Source organism: Thermobia domestica, chromosome 11 (genome assembly GCF_964235325.1).
Source record: "Thermobia domestica chromosome 11, izTheDome1.hap1.1, whole genome shotgun sequence".
Taxonomy (NCBI): Eukaryota; Metazoa; Arthropoda; class Insecta; order Zygentoma; family Lepismatidae; genus Thermobia; species Thermobia domestica.
In genome coordinates this window covers 249012025-249035510 of record NC_137464.1, presented here as the reverse complement: position 1 = coordinate 249035510, position 23486 = coordinate 249012025, and the positions used below count along the sequence as shown (strand labels likewise).

The window sequence follows — 23486 nt, the reverse complement described above, 5'->3', positions numbered from 1 at the left end:
TACTTATGTATAGCATAGTTTGAAGGTTTAACAAATGAAATACATAGCGACAAAGCATTTTTTTTTTTTTTTTTAATGGCTTCAGTACGCAAGAACATGTTTCATCTCTGACTGCAGCCGGAAGTGATAGACAGTAACTACCACTTGCAGCTTTTAATACTAATCTCCATAGAGCAAGAACAGTTTAAAAATAGTGAATAATTACTTTTTGATATGGATTCAGAATCTGAAAAACAGGTTCTTGCACCCAGAAGTTGCAACAGAGGGGTAAGAGTTTGTTTCCAGTTTAGATTCGTAAAGCATGCATAATGGTGTTTGGTTTTCTCATATTCGACTTATTCTCATTGACGTCCCTATCCCTGTTTAATTATGAGAAGCCAACCAGCAGACTTACAAGAGGAAACACAAGTGACTTTCCATTCTTTATCTCGAAATGAAAAAGATAGGAAGGACATGCAACGGCACCACGTGAAAAGCCAACAGAACTTCTTCGGTACCTAAAATAACTTGTGAACACAGCACCTTGCGACTCCCATTGCGGGTGTTCCACTCGGTAAAGTTAGTGTGCCTCTTGCAGTTGGTGGTGATGATGATAACGTGACATCATCATCATCATCATCATCACGTTGTAGTCAACAACAAAAGGACCAGAATACTGGCTTAGGAGTTTTAGACTGGCTCTGAGATGCCTGTATTTTAAAAGTTTCAATATGATAAGTCTACATAGTTATTCCTGTACAAGTAATGGTCATTCATTGTATCTCCACTAAACTCTATTTTTCTTCTTTCGACAATGTTACCAGTGAAGACAGCGAGAATCCGACTACTGACGATCGTTAAATCAGATAAAATGAAATATTTTAGTTTAACGTTCCACGATTATGGCTTTTAGGCTAAAAGAGATGGGATTGTTAAATCAGAAATAGTGTAGAACAAATGAGTACCTTTTTGGGTTTACTCAGAACACAGCGCTTCACATAACTTACGTAGTCCATGTACACAGTATTAAAATTATATAGCACTGCGGAATTTATCTTATTTATAAAAGAAAAAAAAAAAATATTATGCAGCGTAAGTAACTTACCTTTCTTCCGACCACTCCACCGTTGGGTCATCCATTTTATTAATTAAAACTACTAAATGCTTTACTCCGGCTGTTTTAGCTAACATCGCGTGCTCTCTCGTTTGGCCGCCTTTTTCAAAACCAGTTTCGAACTCTCCTTTCCGAGCTGAGATGACCTGCAAACAAAATTGACAATAGACATTTTCTACTTCCTCATTCTGTTTTTCTCTTATCTTATGAATACAGAAAGTAAGTTTTAATACATATAAATACTCCGTTATGTATCAGATCGTGTCGTCTTCTAATATCGACACAAACACTCTTAGCAGTGGCATATATAAGTTTATCGTGTTACTTTTATATCTTGCAACATTCAGTTATATTAATTCGATTTTCAAAGATAAAAATGTACAGAATAATTAGAATATTATAATTTATGTACGAGAAACTGCTGAAAAATTAGTAGCCCAACCCAGAAGGAGTGCACAGAGGTATGTAGTTTTCACGAACATATCTCTGTATGTACGAATACAAATTTTCATACCAATAACTAAATTCTTGTGTTCTTCAAGCCCCTGAATTGAACATGTATACCTAACTAGCGATTCACCAAAGCAAATTAATGAGGAAATCAGTAAAACACTAAGGCCTCTGTTATATTCAGTGGTGAAGAAGTGGATGGCACAGTTTAAACGTAACAATTTCTCAACAGACGATGCTCCACGTGCAGCACGACCAAAAACTATCACTGCCCTGAAATCGTGGATGAAATTCATTACATTACTCTTGAAAATTTCAGAATTTCAGCAAAACATGTGACAGAGATTGTGGGCATGCGGAAATTCTCGGCAAAATGGGTTCCAAAAATCTGTCAGCAAATCAAAAGCGTCAAAGAATGAGGACAATAAGGGAAATTATCTCCCATTTTGACTGAAATGCCGACCAATTTCTGCCACGAGCAGTAACCATGGACTTAACATGGTTGTACCACTACCATCCTGAAATAAACTACAGTGAATGAAAGTGGCGGCACGCATGTTCCCCTCGTCCCAAGAAGTATCAAGAGACAGAAGTCGGCTGGGAAATGTTTGCAACATTTTCTGGGATAAGGATGGAGTCGTACCCATAGACTACCTGCCCAAGGGTCAGACACTGAATGCAGAATATTACTCTGCGTTACTCACAAAACTTAATAATAATAATAATAATAATAATAATAATAATAATAATAATAATAATAATAATAATAAAAACCTGTTCCTTCAGGACAACGTTCGCGTCCATCGAGCGTACTCCTTATTCCCCAGATCTAGCTCCGTCAAACTATTACTTATTCCTCAAACTTGAAAAAACAGTTTGGATCTGATAGAGGTGATTAGTGTTACGGAACAATCTTCAGAATATTTTTAACTGATCTGCGAAAAGTGAAGCATCGTGCAAGGAAGTGTATTGAACTTTGGAAGAGTACATAAAATCACTAAGATTTTATCATTCCACGTGCACCTCTTCTGGGTTGGGCTGCAGAACTGGGTTGAACAGCCCCTCGTAGTTACAATTTCATAATATCCACCATTCTGATTAGTTCAAAGGAACATACTGAAAAATGTACACATATTTTAAATATAACAACATAAATACATCAACAGTTTACTCCAAGAAATCATGAGCATCATTTCGTAAATTTAAGAGAACTTCATATCGCATTTTATTCGACTACTCACCAATACTGCTAAGTCTGCTTGTGCTGCACCACCGATCATATTGGGAACGAAACTCTTGTGGCCAGGAGCATCAAGGATAGTGAAGTGTTTCTTATCTGTTTCGAAGTAAGCTCTACCCACTTCCACAGTTTTACCTTTCTCACGCTCTGGAAAAGATAACGGTCACAGTTATTATTTTATGCTTTTTATAATTGACTTTGAAAATAAAATCACTTTATTTCCACAAAAGATGACTCAGACTCTAAGACATTACAGATTTAAGTTCGTAAGTTAAAGCATGTATCTCACGCATGTCAGAAATTAAGCATTTCTCTCTAGGACGCCTGGTCTCTGAGAGCTCTTTTATTCTTACCACTCTCAAGGATACCTGATCTCTGAAAGCTCCTTTATCCTTATCACTCTCAAGGATACCTGGTCTCTGAAAGCTCTTTTATCCTTATCACTCTCTAGGACAGCGTTTCCCAACCTTTTTCAACTTGCGGCACACTACGGGTGTAACGAATTCTCGCGGCACACTCATAGGTATTTATTATTATTATTATTATTTGCAATTATAAAATACCATGGTATTTTTTTCTGTGATTACTAATCTCCTTCTCACAGAGATGAAAGCTCGATCACTGGTTTTCCCCTATACTAACTCATTATGCTTATTTTTTATTCTAATTTTAAAATAGAAAACAATTGCAATGAAATATAGGACTCAGATTTTTAAAAATACACTTTCTTTTTCAAAAACTGTATACAACCTTTCACTAAGAACGAAGGTCACTAAATAACTAACAAACAAATGTCTTGTACTTTTAGCTTTGCTGTTTTAACCAAAACCGGTGCATATTATTGCAATCACACAGCTTGCGATGCGCCTAAGTCAAAACACAGCTGTTGAACAAAGTGTTGTTCTGTCATTCACTTGCGAATGAGTGTTCTACGAACGTTCACTTGACGCGTACAGTACAAGTGCTTCCATTTCGGTGTTAGTGTGACTCTCAATTGAAGCGTAACATAGCAGCTAACCGTGGAAATGTGTACGAACCGAAATACTGTGTGCTACACAGTAATAGATATAGAATAATATATTACAATTACAGTAATGTTTCCATGGTAGAAATTCATAGTAATGTGAAATACAAAAATATATATTTTTTCCTATGTCTTGCAATTTTGTTGCTATATAATTATTAATTTTGTTTCGATTTCCTCGCGGCACACCGGTTGGGAAACGCTGCTCTAGGATCTGGACTCTGGACACCCCACCAGTCCCTAGGATGCCTGTAGGACACCTGGTATCTGAGAAATACCCATCTACACGTTGGCCGCAAGAGCCTTGGTTTCTGTCGCCCTAAGACGCTTGGTCATTAAGTTCCTACAAATTCACCAGCAAACCACCAAGGTATCTAGAGGAACTAATAATAATTACTGATATAAGAAAAAAACTTTTATAACAAAGGGTAATTGGGAAAAGTCCAAATTCCCGTGTATCACTTTTAGCTTTACCATAAAATACAGAATTTTACTACATACTTTTGCTGGGACAAAAACGTTTGTTTGTACACTAAGCGAGGTTTTACTGTACTTACCTTCCAAATTCGTATCTAAGGCCCATGACAAATACCAGGTTTCTCTGTTTTTCTCTTTGGCTTCTCTTTCGTACTTCTCAAGCGTTCGTTTATCCACCATGCCCGTCAAGTACATTATTTGACCACCAATAGTTGACTTCCCAGCATCTGGAATAGAAAGAACAGAGTTCGGAGTTACGGGCTCTGATTAGTAATACATTTAATAAATACCATATTAAATTTATATATAATTTAATATCATAGATATTGTATTACCTCTAGTATCCGCATTGTTTTCGGGAGACTTTATAGACGAAACCAGCATAAGAAAAAAATTGACAAGACAGTAAAAAGGATCACGCAATAGACGTTTCAATTTCGTCTGCCATCTAACTGTGAGATGTGTACTTTCTACAACCTTTGTCTCAATGGTGAAAACGAGATATGGGTAGTTACCGTTAGTCACCGTTACATGAACAGTAACCGTTCCATTAGTCACCGTTAACCGATAAAATGTGAATGGATTGATTCCATTAACGACTTCGATTGAGAGAATTACTTTTGTTGCTAAAGGAATATAGAAAATTCGCATTATTCAAGAGCTATCGTGTGTAAACTAACGGACGAACGTAAGTAAAGTTATATTTCTGTCTTATATTTTAAGCTTCAATTTTGTCTTTCTAAATAATTGTTTTGTACAATCAAATTCATAAGTAGATTTATAGCCCACACATTCTCTGTATGTAAATTTGGAACTAAATGATATTTTTTTTCTAAGTAGAAGGAATGTCATTGAGTAATTTACCGAAATTTGCATTCAAATTGATCAATTCGTTCCAAATACCTTGTGGATTTTCTTTAAAACGCTTTGAAATTTCTGTGATGTTTTTTTTTTTTTATTTTATTTTTAAGTTTTGTAATTCGAACGCGTTTCTCCGTAATTTTCTTGCTTTCGAACAAAGATCACACTTGAATCAGAAATACAAACAAGGCCAAGTTTGTTTGAACGTATAGATTGACGTACACTATCTTATACTTAGAGAGATTATCAGTGAAATTCTAATGTAAATTCGACGTATTTTTTAATTAACCTCAGTAAGTAGTTCACACTTTTAGATACAGATTTCACAAATATGTATATATATATATATATATTGCATGCTCCACGGCAAAAACTCGAAACGTCTCCCCGTCTCACGTTCATCAAGACACGTCAAATTTATACAGCAAAAAAAAAAAAATTTCTCTTTTTGGTTTTGTATATTATATCTTGTCATGTGATACTAAATTGTACACTATTATTATTATGCTCAGCATGATTTTTTCTCATTATTACCAAGTATGAAAGTAAAACCTACTTTTTTCTCAACTGAAAATTATTGGATATTGTCAAATCCTTTCTCTTTGTTATTTCAGTCTCTGAGTATTCCCCATAAATTAAATAGATATTAACACATTAACCTCGAAATAGTAGAAGACTATATCAATACCTTTTTCAGCTTAACGTCCCATGTTATGCCCTGTACGCTAAAGGAGACGATTTTTAAGGCCAGTGAACGATAATGGAAGAATGGGTGGAATAAGAAAGTGGAGGAAACGAGAGCATCCTGAAAACCCCACAGACACGATGTTACCAAACACAAACTTACTTGATCGGGGATCGAACTACGGACTCCACGAACCAGAGGTAAGCACTCTAAAACTGAGCAACTGTGCTCCCTAGAAAACTACAGAACGATACTGACGAAAAAGTGCGAAATAATATGAAACCTGATAAAAGGATTGTCACGAAGTTAATCTTCAAAACTTTAAATGCATCTCTTCTTGCCATCCCCCCAACCCTCGGATTGCGGGCCCGTTGGTGACGCCACTTATATTTACAGTAATTCTAATTCCATTTCAAGTTTCTGCAGATTCGTCGCTTTTATTATTATTATTATTATTATTATTATTATTATTATTATTATTATTATTTATTTATTTATTTATTTATTTTTTACAATAACGAAGAAACAAATGGCAATATCGAATGTGGGATGTGTCCTCGAAATATCCCAGTGTACTTTGATTACATGCTGTATGATAAGTGCTTGACGGGCATATTATATGTGGGCTGCAATTAAATCGAGGACTACCCTCAAGCTTCTGGACGTTGAAGATTGATGAAATACTGTGCAGTTTGTAGGAAAGCAAAATAAAATTTATAGTTTAACGTTTCAGTTGTGGTATTTAAACTAAAAGAAGAGGGAATATTAATGAAAGATTATGAAAAGAATTGGAAGAATGAGAAAGTGGGAGAACCTTGAGAAAACCCACGGGACTGAGCTTGCCCAAGACGAAACCCACTTTGCACTAACTGTTATCGAACCAAACATCCCACGTACTAGAGGTGAGGGCTCCACGACAGAGCCACTACAGTAACAGAAAACTTCAGGAATTCTTAATACATCTTCCCTTCTTTTTCATTTCACCATTTCGTTCATTACCATAATTACCGTCTCTCTTAGCCCTAGCGTATATTCATGGGACGTTAAACTGAACTAAAAAAAAGGAGGAAAAACGAATTTATGGACATCATACTAACAAGATTTTATTTTATTTTTTATTTATTTATTTTTTTTTTTTAGGACTGAACATTTTCGACTTCTCTTTAGTCTTTCGTCTACTTTGAAACAGACTTGGGACAACTGTAATTATAATGTAATAATAGTGTTACATAATTTTACAAAAACGCTGACGAGATTTTGTTACTAGAGATGTAGTGCACAGTTGAACGGAGAAAAATTTCCCCGGCTAAACAATCATCCTTTCTTAAAACTACTTTTCAAGCTTATGAGCCTCAAAAGCATAACTTCCTTCCCCGAAAATAAAAAAGGTCTTCACATTAATCTTTTGCCCAAAAGATACACTAGTTATTATTTTCAGGGCATTTCGTGTCACTTAACGTGGAATGCAGATTTAATCTGCAAAATGCGGTACATACGGCAACACTGTGTCTGCCAACTCTGAGCATAACCGTTAGTAACATGTTCCTTGTTGCGAGAAAGGCTCAAGATAAATTTTGTTCAGAGGTTTATCGAAATTACAATATCAATTTAGTTAAACATTTAACCACTAATAACTTATAGATAAAATATAATATCTCCCATTAAATGCACATATGAAAAATAAGTAAGCTACAGAGTAACCCGCTTCAAGCCCTGCAACCACTAGAGCATATTTTGGGATCGGACTTACTCGTGAAGTAGGGCTTATATTAAAAGCGACCTGAAAAATTATAAAAGGGGTTATTTTCTAATTAATTCTTATTTTCGGGGAAACACATGTCATATTTAATCCATTTTTCTTTTTTAAACCCAAGTTGTTTTGAAGAGAAACATATAGATGAGCATTCTGATAAATTTTCGTCCTATGTCGAATTAAAAAGAAAAACTCTTACCGACGTGTCCAATAAACACAACATTGACGTGCTCTTTTTTGCTCTTGGTTTCTTCTGCTTTTTGCAGCCTCTTCTTTGGCTTAATAATGGGCTCTTCGGTGTCCAGCTCCATCTCCTCCATTTCGTTCTCGTTGTCAGGAGTTGTAGCTTCCCCGTCTGCAGCTTCCTCCCAACTGTCCGCAGGCGGGGGTGGTGCACCATCGCCACTTCCTTCCCCAGGAGGCTCTTCCACCTCCATCGTCGGAGGAGGATCTGGAAAATAAAGTAATAAAAGCTTAAAAATTCAAAGGAAAAACCATGCAATACATTTTGTAATTTACGCAGGGGACATGATTTTATAAAATTAATTAAACTGACATTTCCAATTTCTTAATTTTGTTTTGACTGCAACTATTATTGAATTTTGATCAACAGTACGAGTAAGATATGAAGACTGGGTGCGCTGTACTGCAAAAGTCTCTTTGCACCTGTCAATTCATAAAATTCGGTAACGAGTGTGCCACGGAAGTCAATATTAAACTGTAACATCCTACAAGTGGTTTATATTTGTAAACACCAATACCAGCCACTCTCTTAGCTTGTCTAAAACTCTAAAACCTCAACCGCAATCACTTAGCTTGCCTGGAGCTCTGCGGGATATCAACTTCTCTTTGCTTGCTTAAAGCACAAAAAACTCCTAACCACGTCAACTTAGCTTGCCTAGAGCTCTGTAGATATCTGTCTGGGTCTAAAAATAGTTATTTTATCCAAACTACATAGTGATTTTTGTACTGGGCTTAGAACCACACTTATAGTGATTTTATGTTATATTGTATATAACAAAAATTTTATAATAAAAAGTTTGCGGGAGAAAACCAAATCCTGCATACTAAATTACTCTACCCTTAAGACAGTAATCTTACAATATAGAAAAATCATAAATTCAGTGACAAAAGCACATCGATAAAATTAGTAGCATAGTGGGATATTAAATTTCTTTTGTCGTGGCTATATGACAAGGGTAAAGAAAAGCCCGAGTAAGTAGTAAAGAGGAAAGCCAAATACATTTTGGGATTGTCACTTGAACCTGAAACGAAGAACGCACTAAGTGACAATAGACAGGGGACAAACACACAGCAGAGAGTGAGAAATGACTTAAGTATAAACACTAGAACAATCACAATGCGGTTACGACGAGGAGTTGACAACGAAACACGGGATTGGGAGATCGTTTCGTCATCTTCGAGAAGTGTTGTTAAGTCTGTGGATAAGGCAAAGTCAGTTTGGAGCTGAGCATGATATGGACAATCCACAAACAGATGTTGAATACTATGTCTAGCTCGATGCATGCACACAGTAGTGGATAGCCACCTCGAAGTAAACATTTGTGTGTTACGGGCGAATGAATGTCCGATGCGAAGTCGCATTAGAATTCGCTCCTCTTGTTGACAGGAAGTTGAGCTGGTGATCCAAACACCAAGTTCAGGTTTGAGTTCATGTAATTTATTAATAGCCTTGTCACATTCGAGCTGCAGTGCCGATGCAACTGAGCAGTGAACAGCGAATACAGATCCGTGCTGAGTACGGAAAGATGAAACTTTCGGACCATACTTATGAACATTGTTATTTTGCAATTGGGGCTCTCTCAAGCTCAGGTTCACTCTTTTAATGGGGCTCGAGCTTACTATACTAACCTCAATGGGGATCGAGCACGCTATTTACTTATAGGGCTAAACCTTACACTCGCTCGCGAGTTTATATACTAGCCGAAACCGTGCTTTGTACGGAAGAATACATATTTCGAAGTGTCAAAGTTACAGGTGTTCAAGAATAAAATCAAGTTAAATAAATAAGTGAATAAAGCAATCAAAAACTGATCTGATTGTCCTATTTGTTACATAAACATGTAGGCGGAAATATTTAGATATACTTATTATATGGCATTAACAAAATATCCCTGAGTCTGTCAAGCACATTAATTCGTAATAGTTCACAATCCGGCTAATAGTTGTTGCAAGCATCTTGCAGACGAGCCGAAGTTTAGAGAAAAAGCTATTATAATTTGTAGCAAAACGTCATTTCCATTTGCTGAGTTTAATATTGCCTGCTAACACTGTTAAATATATACTGTTGTGCATTTCTACTTTATTATTGGTTACGGACTAATGTTATTATATAAACTTGCTCAAGCAAATTAATGTAAATAAGTAGCAAGGTATATAACATTGACTTTATCCCAGAACCTCTATAACTGATCAAACACAACGGAAACCAGACCCCTGTACTTCGTGGTCAATCGTTCTTTCTCACCATCAAGACTGGTATGTTCGATACGAGGTGTGTTCAAACAGTATCGAACGTTTGGTTGGCAAAAATACATTTATAAATTTGGAAATCCGAAACACTAATCCCTTCGAAGTAGTGTACTTTGTAATGCGCACACTTCTTCAGTACTCCCCCCCCCCTCCCTCCATCGTTGGAAACACATCTGGAACGCAGTTTTTAGAATGGTGAGCAACTGCGCCATCGCATTTCGCATGATGTCTTCTCTTGACTCAAATCGGGTTCCTTTTAGTGGCATTTTCAGCTTGGGAAATAACCAAAAGTCACAGGGAGCCATATCGGCTGAGTAGGAAGACTGACGACACACAGGAATGTTGTGTTTGGTGATGAAAGCCTGAATCAAATTTCGCGAGCACTTTCCTCATGCCCAAATTCTCATTCAAAATTGAATGCACCAATCTGATTGGTTTCCGCTTTGGTATCGCCAAGCTTTTGGCAAAATTTGATGAAATGTCGCTGCTTAACTTTTTCTGTCATTTTACAAAAGACAGCTTACTACACGTCTTCACTCGTTGGCTAACTGTGGACGGGGAAAAAATTCACGACTGCGCATGAGTGTCCCCCTCTACATCTACACTGAAGAAAGTCTCCCGCGCTTCATTGGTTTACCCGGGAAAAAACGATTCGATACTTTTTGAACACACCTCGTATGAGACGGGACACACCATTTAAAGTGAGATTCGAAATATGAGAAAAGTATCCCGACTGAAAATCGAACCCGGAAATACGATGTTAGTCATTCAGCTATGAAGAAGGGACTATCTACCAAGACTGCAACACACAACATTAATATACTTTCAGTAAGAGGTCTTCGAGTCCACTTTATATTAAGATACAAGGAAGGGAAAGACAAAATTTTTCTTGAATCTTTAGTCGTAGTTTTCTCCGTCTGCTGAGGCAGTTTTAATCATTTTTAATCACCGCGCATCTCCAAATTTTTGCATTGATTCCAAATTCGTATCCAAAAACGATTTTTTTTTTCTTTTATCACTTTGGTCCTCTCTGCTGTTCTTGTAAGTAACATTCCTCTCACAGCTTTCTTTACCTTACAAATTTATCCTTACAAAGCACACTATGCGCCGCTGTGATTGAATAACATATTTGTTCGAACACTTGTAAATAGTTTTCTTAATTTCTATCAGTGTATCTATTTCTCTAAGTAGTCTTCTATACTCTCGGAATAGCATTAAAAATTCAATTTTCAAGGACAAATGTTTTTAAGTGAAGATGAAGTACCAGGATTTTCCAAAGACAATGTATTCCAATATTTCAAGAAAGTCCTCTTCGAAGAAGAATTTGTAAGAAAAAAGAAGCCGTAGAAGGAAAGTCACGAAAGCTTCAGAGAAAACTGAATGGTCAGTACTTATTTTTTAAAATACAGTATCCTGTAGCGACTATTAGCAAATATCATATACGACGTGTATTTTCATCCTAGTTTTCGCATTCTGTGCAAATAATTGATTTCTTAATAATAATAATAATAATAATAATAATAATAATAATAATAATAATAATAATAATAATAATAATAAAGAGCTGGGTTTGTAGCTTAGGCTGGTTTCTTTCAAACACAGACTGGCCAAAAATATACTAAAAATGCATGTCATGGGGATGTACTTTTTCTTTTACTTTAACGTTCCACGTTTATGCTCCAAGGCTAAGGGAGACAGTGACCATGATAATGAACGAAATGGTATAATGAAGAAAGTGGGAAGAAATGGCCGAACTCCGAGAAAATTTACATACCAGGAATTAGCGCTTCACTATTGAGCACCGCAGTCCCTGTATGTACAATCCGCAGCAAAAAACCTACAACATGAGCATGTAAGTTTTTTGTGAAACGACGAAGTCTTTCGTTCCAAAATAAATGTGCAGGGGAGAACGCCGAGGTTTCTCCTGGCGTGATTCGTGCCACTTAGACGTTATGTTGATTCCGTGCGCTGTTAGGCGTAGTTTCACGATAAACTTACATGCTCATGTTGCAGGTTTTTTGCTGCGGACTGTACCAAGCGATGACTGGTAAATCACTACAGGGAACGAACAGAAGATAACAGACGGAATCAGGATAGTAAATCAAAACTAATATTACTTAACACGTTCGCTGCTGAGGACGCCCATCGGCGTCCAGTACTGAATTTGGCATATGCGCTGGACGCCTCTCGGCGCTTGTCCCTGCAGCTGATTCACTTTCTCGCCAGCGCTAGTGCAGGTATTGGCGGGAAAGTGAATCAGCTGCACGGACAAGCGCGGAGAGGCGTCCAGCGCATATGCCAAATTCAGTACTGGATGCCGATGGGCGTTCTCAGCAGCGAACGTGTTAACTGTTCAGGAACTCGAACGGTAAAAAGAGGATTTAGGTATCCATGCAATCAACATAAAACGGTGTGAGAAGAACCAATGCAAATTAGGAAATAAAAATAATAATAAATGGAAGTACGTAAAATATGTAAAGGCATCTCATGAATCAGCCTGCAGAAATTCTCATCCTCTTCAATGGAAGAGTAAACGATATGTTCGCTATGATAACCACACATGACCTTGAATACAATCAGTAATGCCCGATTCCAACATCCTGCCTGGCATAGACACTGGCGCAAATCCCAGACGGGATGAGGAGGATATGTACCCCCAATTTTGGAACTGGGGGACTGTCCCCTCCAATAATCCGATTTGAAATGCGTATTTTGGGGACAAATGTGGTGTTTAGTGTCCAACTGCCACAAAGAAGAGTGAGATGTAATTGATGTCCCTTCCTAATGTTGAAGACAAGTCTGCTTCCCTGATCCTCCACAGTATTGTTTTGCAAGTTCATAAATGTTTTGAACATCGATTAAAAACAAACAAACAAAAAAAGTATTACCGGTCCCTTCCAATGTTGAAGACAGATTTGCCCCGATGAGTATTAGATGTATATAAGGACTCTTCAACAACTGTTTTCAGTCCACTATTCATCATTTAGATCTTTTCCCTTTTTGTACTTATAAAATACTATTTGTTGCTAGATTTTCCTGTGGTTCTATAATCCAGCTCTTTTGGAGCAGACAACGGCCTATACCAGTCATGTGCAAGAGCCGGGGCTCGGGCCGGTTACGGCCCACTTAAATCTTTCATCCGTGATTGGAAATGTATTTCTCACGTAACCTCTTAACCTGAATTTTTTTTTTCTTTTTTTCCTTGATAAGTGATCTACCTTAAAAATATACTTAACGTTGGAACATCCAATTTACCACCAAACATTGAAAGACTAGTTCAAAACATAAAGGATCAAGTTTCCAGTAGTAAGTAAATAGATTTTTCTGAGTTTTTTTAGTGAATAAAAACTGTGGTGTTACTCTACGATGAGCAATTTTCTCTATTGAAAACGGCTTTTCAATTCTTGTGAAAATGCAATACATTGTCTCGTCCGGCCTTCGACAAGAGTAAGTTCTTTATGATTGGCCCACCTTCTGTTCCAACTTGCACATGCCTGGCTTATACTGTATGGGTTGCTTTTGGATAATTGTACATTTGTCAGGAGCACCGAATTAAAGTCCTGGTCGAAGTTTGGAGCCCACGTTAATTGTAAGTCCCGTTAATTATAACTTTAGAGTTTCATATTAATGTAACACAAAAGATACAAACTCTGCTTTTTCGTGGTTCCTTGTCAATCATTTCCATGCCTTTCCTGCTGATCTTGTAGCTGTCGTGCGCGCCTTTGATGCTTGGGATACCGGGTTCGATCCCCGGTGGGAAAGCCTTTAAATCTGCATTACAGTGGTTATGATTTCACCTTAAGTTGTAGGTCCAGCCTCATATAGTCACAGTGTTGAAAAACAACGCTAACTCCAATCAACCGATCATGAATAGAAACTTGTTCCGTACGTGTCCTTCAATTCATTTCTCCATGTCGACACCACTGTACCAAACATTTTTCTAACCTTTCTTGCACATTTTTTTGAAGCGCGTGTTCCAGGAGTGTCTATAATCCGTTGCCCCTATTCTTCTCCACTCTCTTTTCGTCATTCTTCATGTTCGGAAGCGTAGTTTATTATGGGTATGAAGTACAGATTTAAGCTTTCGTAAGTATGTTTTCATGCGCTGTCGCATTATTATTCAACTTTGTCCTAAAGTATGCTATAAGGAAAATTAAAGATAGAAACCAAGGCTTAGATCTGAATGGTACTCACCAGGTTATGGCATATGCTGATGATGTAAATTTAATAGGGGATGATAGAACAATAGAAAGAAATGCAGAGATGTTATCATACGCTTGCACGGACATGAGTTTAGAAGTAAATGCAGAGAAAACTAAACACATGGAAGTTCGTCGGGATCGTAATACTGCAAATTATGGATGCGTTATAATATCAAAAAATACTTTTGATAAAGTGGAAACTTTTAAACATCTAGGATCAATATTAACAGAACAAAATTATATTCACAAAGAAATTAAATGTCGAATAAAGGCAGGGAATTTGTGTTACTATTCAGTTTAAAATATCTTGTTTTCGCGAATTCTGTCGAGGAATTTGAAGCTTAGAATATATAAAACGATAATCATGCCTGTTGTTCTGTATGGTTATGAAACATGGCCTCTTACTTTGAGGGAAGATCGTAGACAAAGTATTTGAGAACAAGATCCTAAGAGGAATATTCGGACCCAAGAGGAACGGGAATGGTGAATGGCGGAAACTTTGTAACGAGAAACTACACAATTTATATCGTTCACCGAACATGGTTAGGGTCATCAAGTCCAAGAGGTTCAGATGAGCAGGTCATGTAGCCAGAATGGAAGATAATGGGAACGTTTTCAAAGTTTTAACTGGAAATTCAATCGAAAAACGACCATTAGGAAGACCTAGGCGTAGATGGGAGGAAACTATTAAGATGGATCTCGCAAAAATAGGAATACAAATATAAACTAATTATTTGCTCAGCAAAACTATATATTTTCATTAAAATTCAACACGTGTTACAGTTTCACCAAATAACTCTTTGGCTTCATCAGACACTATGTGATACAGTATAACTGTACAATCGTATATACATACAACACTTCTTATGTGCGTGTGTGTGAAATTATTTTTTTAATTGTTTAAGTTAATTAATTGTTAGTTTAAATTAGTTAAGATCGTCATTTTGTGTAATTAACAACAACAGAATGCATCTATATAGAAATTTTCAAATAAGTATAATTGAAAGGAATTTGCTGCTGTTAGTAGCCAATCAGAAGAAAGATATCTTAGCTGTTGTATGCATATACGATTGTAAAATTATATTGTATCACATAGTGTCTGATGAAGCCAAATAGTTAGTTGGCGAAACTGTAACACGTATTGATTTTAATGAAAATATATAGTTTTGCTCAGCAAATAATTAGTTTATATTTAATTATAACAAAGCAAAGCTTCTACTTATGGAAAATATCACAGGAATACAAAGTAGAAACTGGATCCAGTTGGCTAAGATAGAATTCAATGGAGAGCTTTTCTGAATGCGGCATTGAACCTCCTGGTTGCATAGGCCACAGAATTAGTTAGTTTAAGCATGTTTTCATCCTATATATATATATTCACATTTTAGTACAATCATGTTTTTGCTGTAGTCCCTTATTAATTTATTTTAGCAGTCGGCCATCTGTGGTTACTCGTACGTCTGAGACCAGGTACTTTAAAGTTTCTTCTATCTTCAATGGTTGTTCTCGTGTTTTATTACGCACTTTTTCGCAGTTTCACTTTTCTCTTGACTCATATGAAGGACAAATTCTTCTGGATAATTACTTCAAGCATTTAGTTATATTTATACTTCTTCCGTTTGTCTCCCACTCATTGCGTTCTCCCTGGATATAAACATGTTTCTAGCCTTCTGTTGTTCTTTTATTCTTCTATATGTGCCTTCCATTACGATGTTGAATATTATGACACAATGCATTACTCGGTTTCTGATCACACTTTATTTTGAAATACTCGCTTTTCCTACAGTTCGTTCATATTCTGCATTAGTGATCTTCACAGGATTCCTTGATTCATCAAACTGTTTCTTTTTTGTTCCACTCTGCTGAACTCCTTCCTATGTGTACTCTTTCGATGGCAAACTTGAAAATTTTCTTCTGATAAAAGTGCCAGTACTGAAAATTACGCTCCACAATAATACAATCCAATTTAGTACATAGGCCTACATTTTTGAGCTTTAAATGACAGTTACTCGTATAAAAAGTACAGGAATATCTGTAACAGCAACTGAAGGCAATGTACGTGAAATGTTACCAAGCTGCAGAGTGAGACTTCGGAAATATTGTCCACTATTCCTGAAGGATCAAAATCCTCTCATGATGGGCCATTTGTGTTGATAAAATTACATTATTACAGGGATCGCAGTGGCTCAGCCGTAGAGCGCTCACCTCAGGCATATGGGGTACATAGTTCGGTCTCAGCTCGTTCTAAGTGTGGGTGGTGTGAATACCGTGTGCGTGGGTTTTTCAATTTCCTTTCACTTTCATTTTGTTCATCATTACCACCGTCTCCCTTACCCTTGGTGCATAAGCTTGGCACGTTAAATTCAATAAACAAATAAAATTATTAAATCCGTCTGGGGCCGCGGTGGCTCAGTGGTAGAGCGTTCACCTCTGGTTCATAGGGCCCCTGTTTCGATCCCAGCTCGCGCCAAGTGAACTTTGTGGTGGATAAACACCGTGTGTGTGGGTCTTCCCGGAGTACTCCCGTTTCCTCCCACTTTCTTTATTCCACCATTTCATTCATTTTTCATCATCATCGTTTCCTTTAGCCTAATCGGCATAACCGTAGGACGTAAAACATACAGATTTCATTTCATTTCCTTCCAACCGCACTGATGTTCAAAAATAGTTCTTTATTACAACAATTCATTAAACTAAACTCTCTCTGAAGAAACATTTGATGCACGTTAACACTGATACGATACGAAGCAATTTGTCTAAAATCGGAAGCTCCTCTTGCTAAGCACTTTGAATTCATATCATTCGTGAAGAAGGGTTGGTTTTACTTTTTCAGTCAACATTCATTAGTGGCCAGTCACCACGGCGACCCGGAATCTTTCGAGCCCTATTCGGAAGAGTATCATATGCTTTCTATAAGCCCTAGGAACTGTTCTTGTTACTCCTCCTTAACAAATAAAACAATCCTAGCAAAATTACGTTTTATAATAATACTGTGGCTTTCATATTAGTTAAAATTATGAGAAGTTCTTGTTGAAAGGAAAAATGAAATGAAATCTTTGAGTTTTGCGTCCCACGGTTATGCCATGTGGGCTAAAGGATACGGTAATGATCAGAAATTAATGAATGATGAATGGAGAAACTGTCAGGAAACGGGAGAACCCCGGAAAACCCACGCACACGGGGTTTGTCCTCCAAAAAGTCCATTTGGCGATAGCTGGGATCGAACCAGGAACCCTATGCACCAGAGATAAACACTACCACTGAGCCACCACGGCCCCTAAGTTGCTGAAGGGAATAGGATCGCTGCTGAAAATAAACATTTACTTTGATGTTGCTGCTTTGATTCTTCTTTTCATTGCTATGTGACCATGTACTCTCAAGATGATAATGTGGCCTTCTCCACTAGTCTGGTGAGAACATCATATACCTTTGGTGCATGTGATTTTGTCCGGATTCGATTCCTAGTCCGAAGCCATCAAAAATAATACTTGAACGCAATACGGTGGATAGGATATCATCTTAAATGTAAGACCACGTTTCATTCTCATATAGTTTCAGCGCTCGCGAGGAATGCTAAACTTCAAACAAACAAACAAACAAGATGACGTGATTACTGTGTCTACGTGGCATGTCAATTTAGTTTGGGAAAAGCTGAAAACAAAATTAAACTGAATCTAGTCAGTGGTAAAAAGTTCAGAATGTAAAGCACCTGACACTGTTCAAAGGTAACATCTCCAACAAAATCATATTGACTACCAGATATTTTAATAATAATGTTTCCCCAATATTTGAAGATGGTTACAGTATATTTTATTCACAGTGAAGTGTAAAGCACGTTTCGTTCAGTAATTCCAATAGCAAAACTAAGAGAATACATCTTATAAGATATGAACTTGCTCAAATATAAAACCCTAAGATTACAACCTTATTACAATGTTCTTTCCCAAGTGCTTGAGAAACAATCTTAGTATACGTTTCTAATCTCCCTGGCACGATGTCTCGAAGGATCAAAGCTGATCAGCCAGCGATTAACTGGGGACATGCGGTCAGCACACCACTTTGATGCTGGTTTTCTTCACCGAATACCTCTTTCTTTCAAGTAGCTTACAAACGCTCGACAAACGCTGCACTTTCAGCACCATCTGGATTTGTTTAATGAAACAATATGATAAATCCATATCAACTAAAAACTAAACTTCAATAAATAGACTTACATAAGGCATCCGAGTAAGAATTGGATCGCATATTTCTCAGCGTTTAAAGTCATTATCTGTATGTTTATTTATATATAAATACGCAGGATGTTAATAAACTACACCGACATTCTTCATACCAAAATAGGAGAAAGGTCATATGGACCTATGGGGAAAACTGCATAGTTTCAGAGTTAGGTGTGTCCTAAATCGCGGGAAAGCTACATTTGAACATGCATTGTTTCGAATTTCCATATCAGCATAAAGGAAGTCACATTTGGAAACCAAAAATCCATACTTCAGCAATCTGTAGTATAGGTGCACAAAAGATTCCTTTAAGAATGCAATACCTGGACATATTCCAACAGACTTCTCAAATACACTCTGATTTCAAAGTGGATTGAAATAAGCAAGACGGTAAGCCTTAGCAGCAGTGAACATGAGATGATTCGGCGGGAAGTCGGAAGTGTTAGGGAAGTTCATCACCTTGGTTCTTCGTGTTCGGTGGAGCTGGTGGTTCCAAAATTTGTAACTTCCCGTCTTAATGAAGTTTTACGTCCCATGGTTATGCCAGTTAGGCTAAAGGAGACGAAGATGATGAGAGATATGGTGGAATGAAGAAAGCGGGAGGAAACGGGAGAACCCACCACAAACTCCACACGGCGTGAGCTAGGATCGAACCAGGGACCCCAAGCACCGGAGGTGAACGCTCTACCACTGAGCCACCGCGCCCCCATTTCTAACAATGAAATGTTTCACTCAGTTTCGGATTACGCCATTTAGACAACAAGATAATAAGCATTAACGGAAAGTTAGAAAATAGCTGCAAATGAATGATTATTGTATATGAAAACTGATGGAATGAGATTGTCAGAAGAAACTGAAGAATTCCGAGGAAGCTCTCGGACAATATATTATCTGCTCTCACCCAATCTGAGATCGAACTCCGAGACTAGGCAGATGAGGGTAAACACTCCACCTCCGTGCCCCGTGAGTCCTAACATTGTACTTCGTCTAGACTGTCACTGGAAGCAATTATATTAAGTTAATTGAATTTCAAGATGGAATGAATAAACTTTAAAATATACGCTCCAGCTGTACATCGGTAAGTAGGGTTACTTAAAAGGCGTATAGTACAGTAGGGCAGAGAAGAGTAAGGTCAGGGAAGTTTGGAACTAGCCTATCTTGGTAAAATTAATCGAGTAATTTCTTATCTTTGTACAGGGGTCGCGTGCATCTTTACTCCTCATTTTCTTTTCTTTCTTATTCTTTTGGTTAAATTTCGAGATCGATCATTCAGTGTACCACAGAAAAGGACTAAAAAAGCCACACTGAACTTTGTTTAATCTAGTTTCACGTTAAAATTACCCCTTTCAGAACAAGCATTTCTTCCTTTACACAACTATTTTACGGTCAAGCTTATATTGTAGGGAGGTTCTAGAATGTTAAAATTCACACCTGAGCACTGTATTTGCCGTGCCCTTACGTAGCAGTGACACTTCCGAATGCTTCCACAAACGCGGGATTTTACACATTTGAGGCCAATAGGGCACAGCTTGTTACTTGCAAATACAACAGAAGGATCTTTGTACTAAGTGTACCTTCTACCACACTATCATAATCTCTAGAACTAACGCCCAGCACTCTAGTACTAAACTGGTATTTATTTAAAAAATATTTTTGCCGTGCGGGTGATAACGTTTCTCTTTAATGTCAATTAATTCAAGTAACATAATGGAAATTTATTTCTCGCAGCTATATATACACACCGTATTAGATTAGGTTGTCTTTAATCAGGCTACTGGTCTAGGATAGATACGATTTAGAAGTTAGGTAACAAGATGATAAATTCACTACTAAAGTAATTTCTAATGGCATGAATTTGGAATTGTTAAATTGAAATATACGTTTCGAAACTCTAGAAACTGGAAGGCCTATGCTAAATTAGCTCTGCAGGAACTAATATTCGAAGAAAATCTTGCAAGGGATATCAATTTTCAGAGATCAAGACTAAAAATATTATCTTAATTCACAGGGGATTTAATTGTAATTTAGCCGTGTATGTAGGATATGAACTTCGAGAGGAATTTTTAGTAACTGAATTGGACTGCAAGCACTATTGGAAAATAATACAAGCAATACCAATGGATGCTTATATACTCGCACACCTATATGCAAGCTAAGCAATACTTCATTGGAAAGAGCTGACTACAGCTGGCACATAAATTAACCCGTAGTTAATCAATTTGATTTAATAGTTGGATTAGAAATTAATTTAGAAGGTTTTAAGCTCTGAATTAAAATTAAAATGTATGCCATATGTCAAATGTGTTGCGCAATCCCTATTAGCACTGAAGAAAAATATGTAGACTGAGAATTATAATGTAGTAGAACAATAATATTTTTCCATTCAAATATCAACCGATAATCACATTTACTTTGCACGAATAACTGCTGGAAACGCGCACCACATGCAATTTATGAACTTTTAGACTACAGTGTCAAATATGCGAACGTCACATGAGCAGCTTTGTCACTATTTGCCACTTCATGCATTTGTGGGCTACAATATAACAGGATACCTTATTACCAAGTACAATTCTGAAACATATCATACCATTTGTCACTGGAACTTCATTAAAAGATGTTACTGACTGGGAAGTCGGGAGTGGTTGTTGCAAGTACGAAGGCACAAATTCGGCTGCGTTCACATTCAACGTGGAAATCTTTGTCGAAAGATCGCTCGTTTCAGCAGAATCACCAACACCTCCGTCTGCCTGTTGTTCCCATGAATCAGGGGCTCCGTTATTAGCCATTTTTTGTCACTGCAACTATTGTCCAGGAGTCGTTAAACGAAAAAAAATATATGTTTCACAAATGGAAAGCTTCTCAAGTATCCGCGTGTGTTCTCTTATAAAACCGGAAGATAATGGCAGAACACGCACATACGTGCCTTTTTTCATACAAAATATATTGTCTTGCCTTTATTTTATTGGGTATTGTAATATTCTAGAAAACAAATAAAGGAAATTGTTATTATCGAAAGTATCATATGTGTTCAAAAGGTTGTTTAATAAAATTATTAATAGTGTCATAAAAGCTACCGTAGTAGTAGCACTATTAACCCCGAAAATTGCAGCATTCGTTATACAAGTATAATAAAGGAATACAAAATGTTTTTTAAAGTCTAAAAATAAATAATACATTTCAGATAAAGGTACACAATTATAGAAGTTAGATTTATGTTTAATCAAATAAATTATGACAAGCAATTCTTATGACGTCAAAACATGGCATCTTCCGTACGTAGTATGAATGAAGAATTACATGTGTTTCGTTAAAGCAGAAAAATAGTGTTATTAAAGGTATTACGGACTTTGTGTTTATCAAATTATAGTAATTATAATATATTATAATACAATTCATTCCTGTTTGATTGTTATATAAGCATGCATACTATTAGAGGTAGACGAGAATTTGAGATGCGTACATATCGGTTGCTTAGTATATAAAGTACGGTATACTAGTTTACCGGTTAGTTGCATTGCATATACTGGTGTTACTCGAGTTTTACGTTAGGAACAAAATAGTGAGCACTATGGATGCAAATTCACGGTGTAACATTTCATTAAATTCCGTTTACTTAACTAATACTTGCCTAAACTATTTTAGTGCAAGGCTATACCGATATTAATATCAGTATTTAATACGTCCAACTTATTCCATTTTAGGTGACATACTCAAATTCATGAAAGATTGACCTCTCAGTAGGGAATACCGTAGAAAACGTTTCTTAAGGAAGGGGTTTCATGAAGGGCTACATATTGACCTTAGGATGGCTAATAAAAATACAACATTTGGATATATTCCGTAATAACTATAAAGTGCATAAAACGGAAACCAACTTTAAAAGTACAAACCATTTTATGGTAGGCGGCCACTAAATGGACGAATACTATCTAACAGTCAGGAAAGAAAGGCAGTAGTAGAGAGCAGGCGCGTCAATGACGGTGGATATTCGCATTAACTAGGATAGTAAAAAACTATTCATGTATATAAAGACAGATTCCTTTCGTGGGACAGCTTTGTAACATTTGTATGATCACTTTATACACTGCTTTCACGTAGCACTTCGCTTGATCGTGTCTTCATTAAGAAGTAAAACGTGGCAACGAGCATACTTTGCATTCCATATAATTCTACCGTTTTAGACCTATGTATATCAGAGGTAAGATCCTGATATATTTTAATTACTTATGCATCCTTATTGTGAAATCGAGTTATCATATTTCTTCCCTCGATTTTACTCTGTAGTCCCAGTTTAGGTGTACCACTTCTTTCATCAGGAACTTCACTGTTAGTATCTCGGAAAGTGTTTCTTAAGAGAGGAGTTGCATTACTGGGTGCAGATTCTCTTCAGTAGGGTTTACCTCTATGAGGCCCTGTTGTAAATAGACCTACAGCGTGGTGCTATAAAAACTACAGTGCAAAAGACACTAACGAACTTGTGCTACGTGACTACTGAAAAGCGAAAAAGCTATCTAGCTAAATCGGGAAAGGAGCGCACCAGGAATCCCCTGTTATAGCGCGAGGGTGTGTCGGTACGGGACGGGCGCGTCAGCGGTATGAACGGAGATGGTGGAAAAACACTTCAGTAGTATAAAATTACATATGTTGTGTGTGGCACACCTTTGCGACACTTTTATGGGCATTACTCGAGCAGACGATTCTACCAAATTTTCACACATTTTTTACATTTTCAGTTTACGTTAGAGCTTTTCATCTCTTTTAGCAGAGCGGGCACTAATTGAGGAGATCCATTACTACTTGCAAAAGGACTGCTCTGTTTATATACAGTGCGGACGTATGGCATAAAAGCTGATGTGCAAAAATACGAACTAACTTGTACTAGGTGGCCCCTAAAAAGCGCGAACATTATCTAACCGAATTTGGGCAGGAGCGCAGCAGGGCGACACGAGCCGTAGTTAAGGGGTGCGTGCGTGGGGAGCAGGCGC

The 23486-nt window shown here is 37.1% G+C and overlaps 2 protein-coding genes across 3 annotated transcripts in view; one reads left to right on the top strand and one right to left on the bottom strand.

The window, feature by feature from the left end:
* eRF3 (eukaryotic translation release factor 3) overlaps positions 1-21410 on the bottom strand; it is a 40247-nt gene extending 18837 nt beyond the window's left edge. The window contains exons 1-5 of the mRNA XM_081731976.1: positions 21089-21410; positions 7783-8034; positions 4365-4511; positions 2785-2930; positions 1085-1239 (exon numbers count right to left, since the gene is read on the bottom strand). Coding sequence (XP_081588102.1) covers positions 1085-1239; positions 2785-2930; positions 4365-4511; positions 7783-8034; positions 21089-21287 — 899 coding nt within the window. The 5' untranslated portion in view covers positions 21288-21410. The remainder of the gene's footprint in view (positions 1-1084; positions 1240-2784; positions 2931-4364; positions 4512-7782; positions 8035-21088) is intronic.
* A 286-nt stretch (positions 21411-21696) lies between these two features.
* The window catches only part of TyrRS-m (Tyrosine--tRNA ligase, mitochondrial), a 49722-nt gene continuing 47932 nt past the window's right edge, over positions 21697-23486 (top strand). The window contains exon 1 of one of the 2 annotated variants that reach the window (XM_081731977.1): positions 21697-21836. The gene's annotated coding sequence lies outside the window, so the exon portion shown is untranslated. Of the gene's footprint in view, positions 21837-22540; positions 22700-23486 lie in introns of those variants that run through there. The other variant, XM_081731978.1, reaches the window with a different exon arrangement.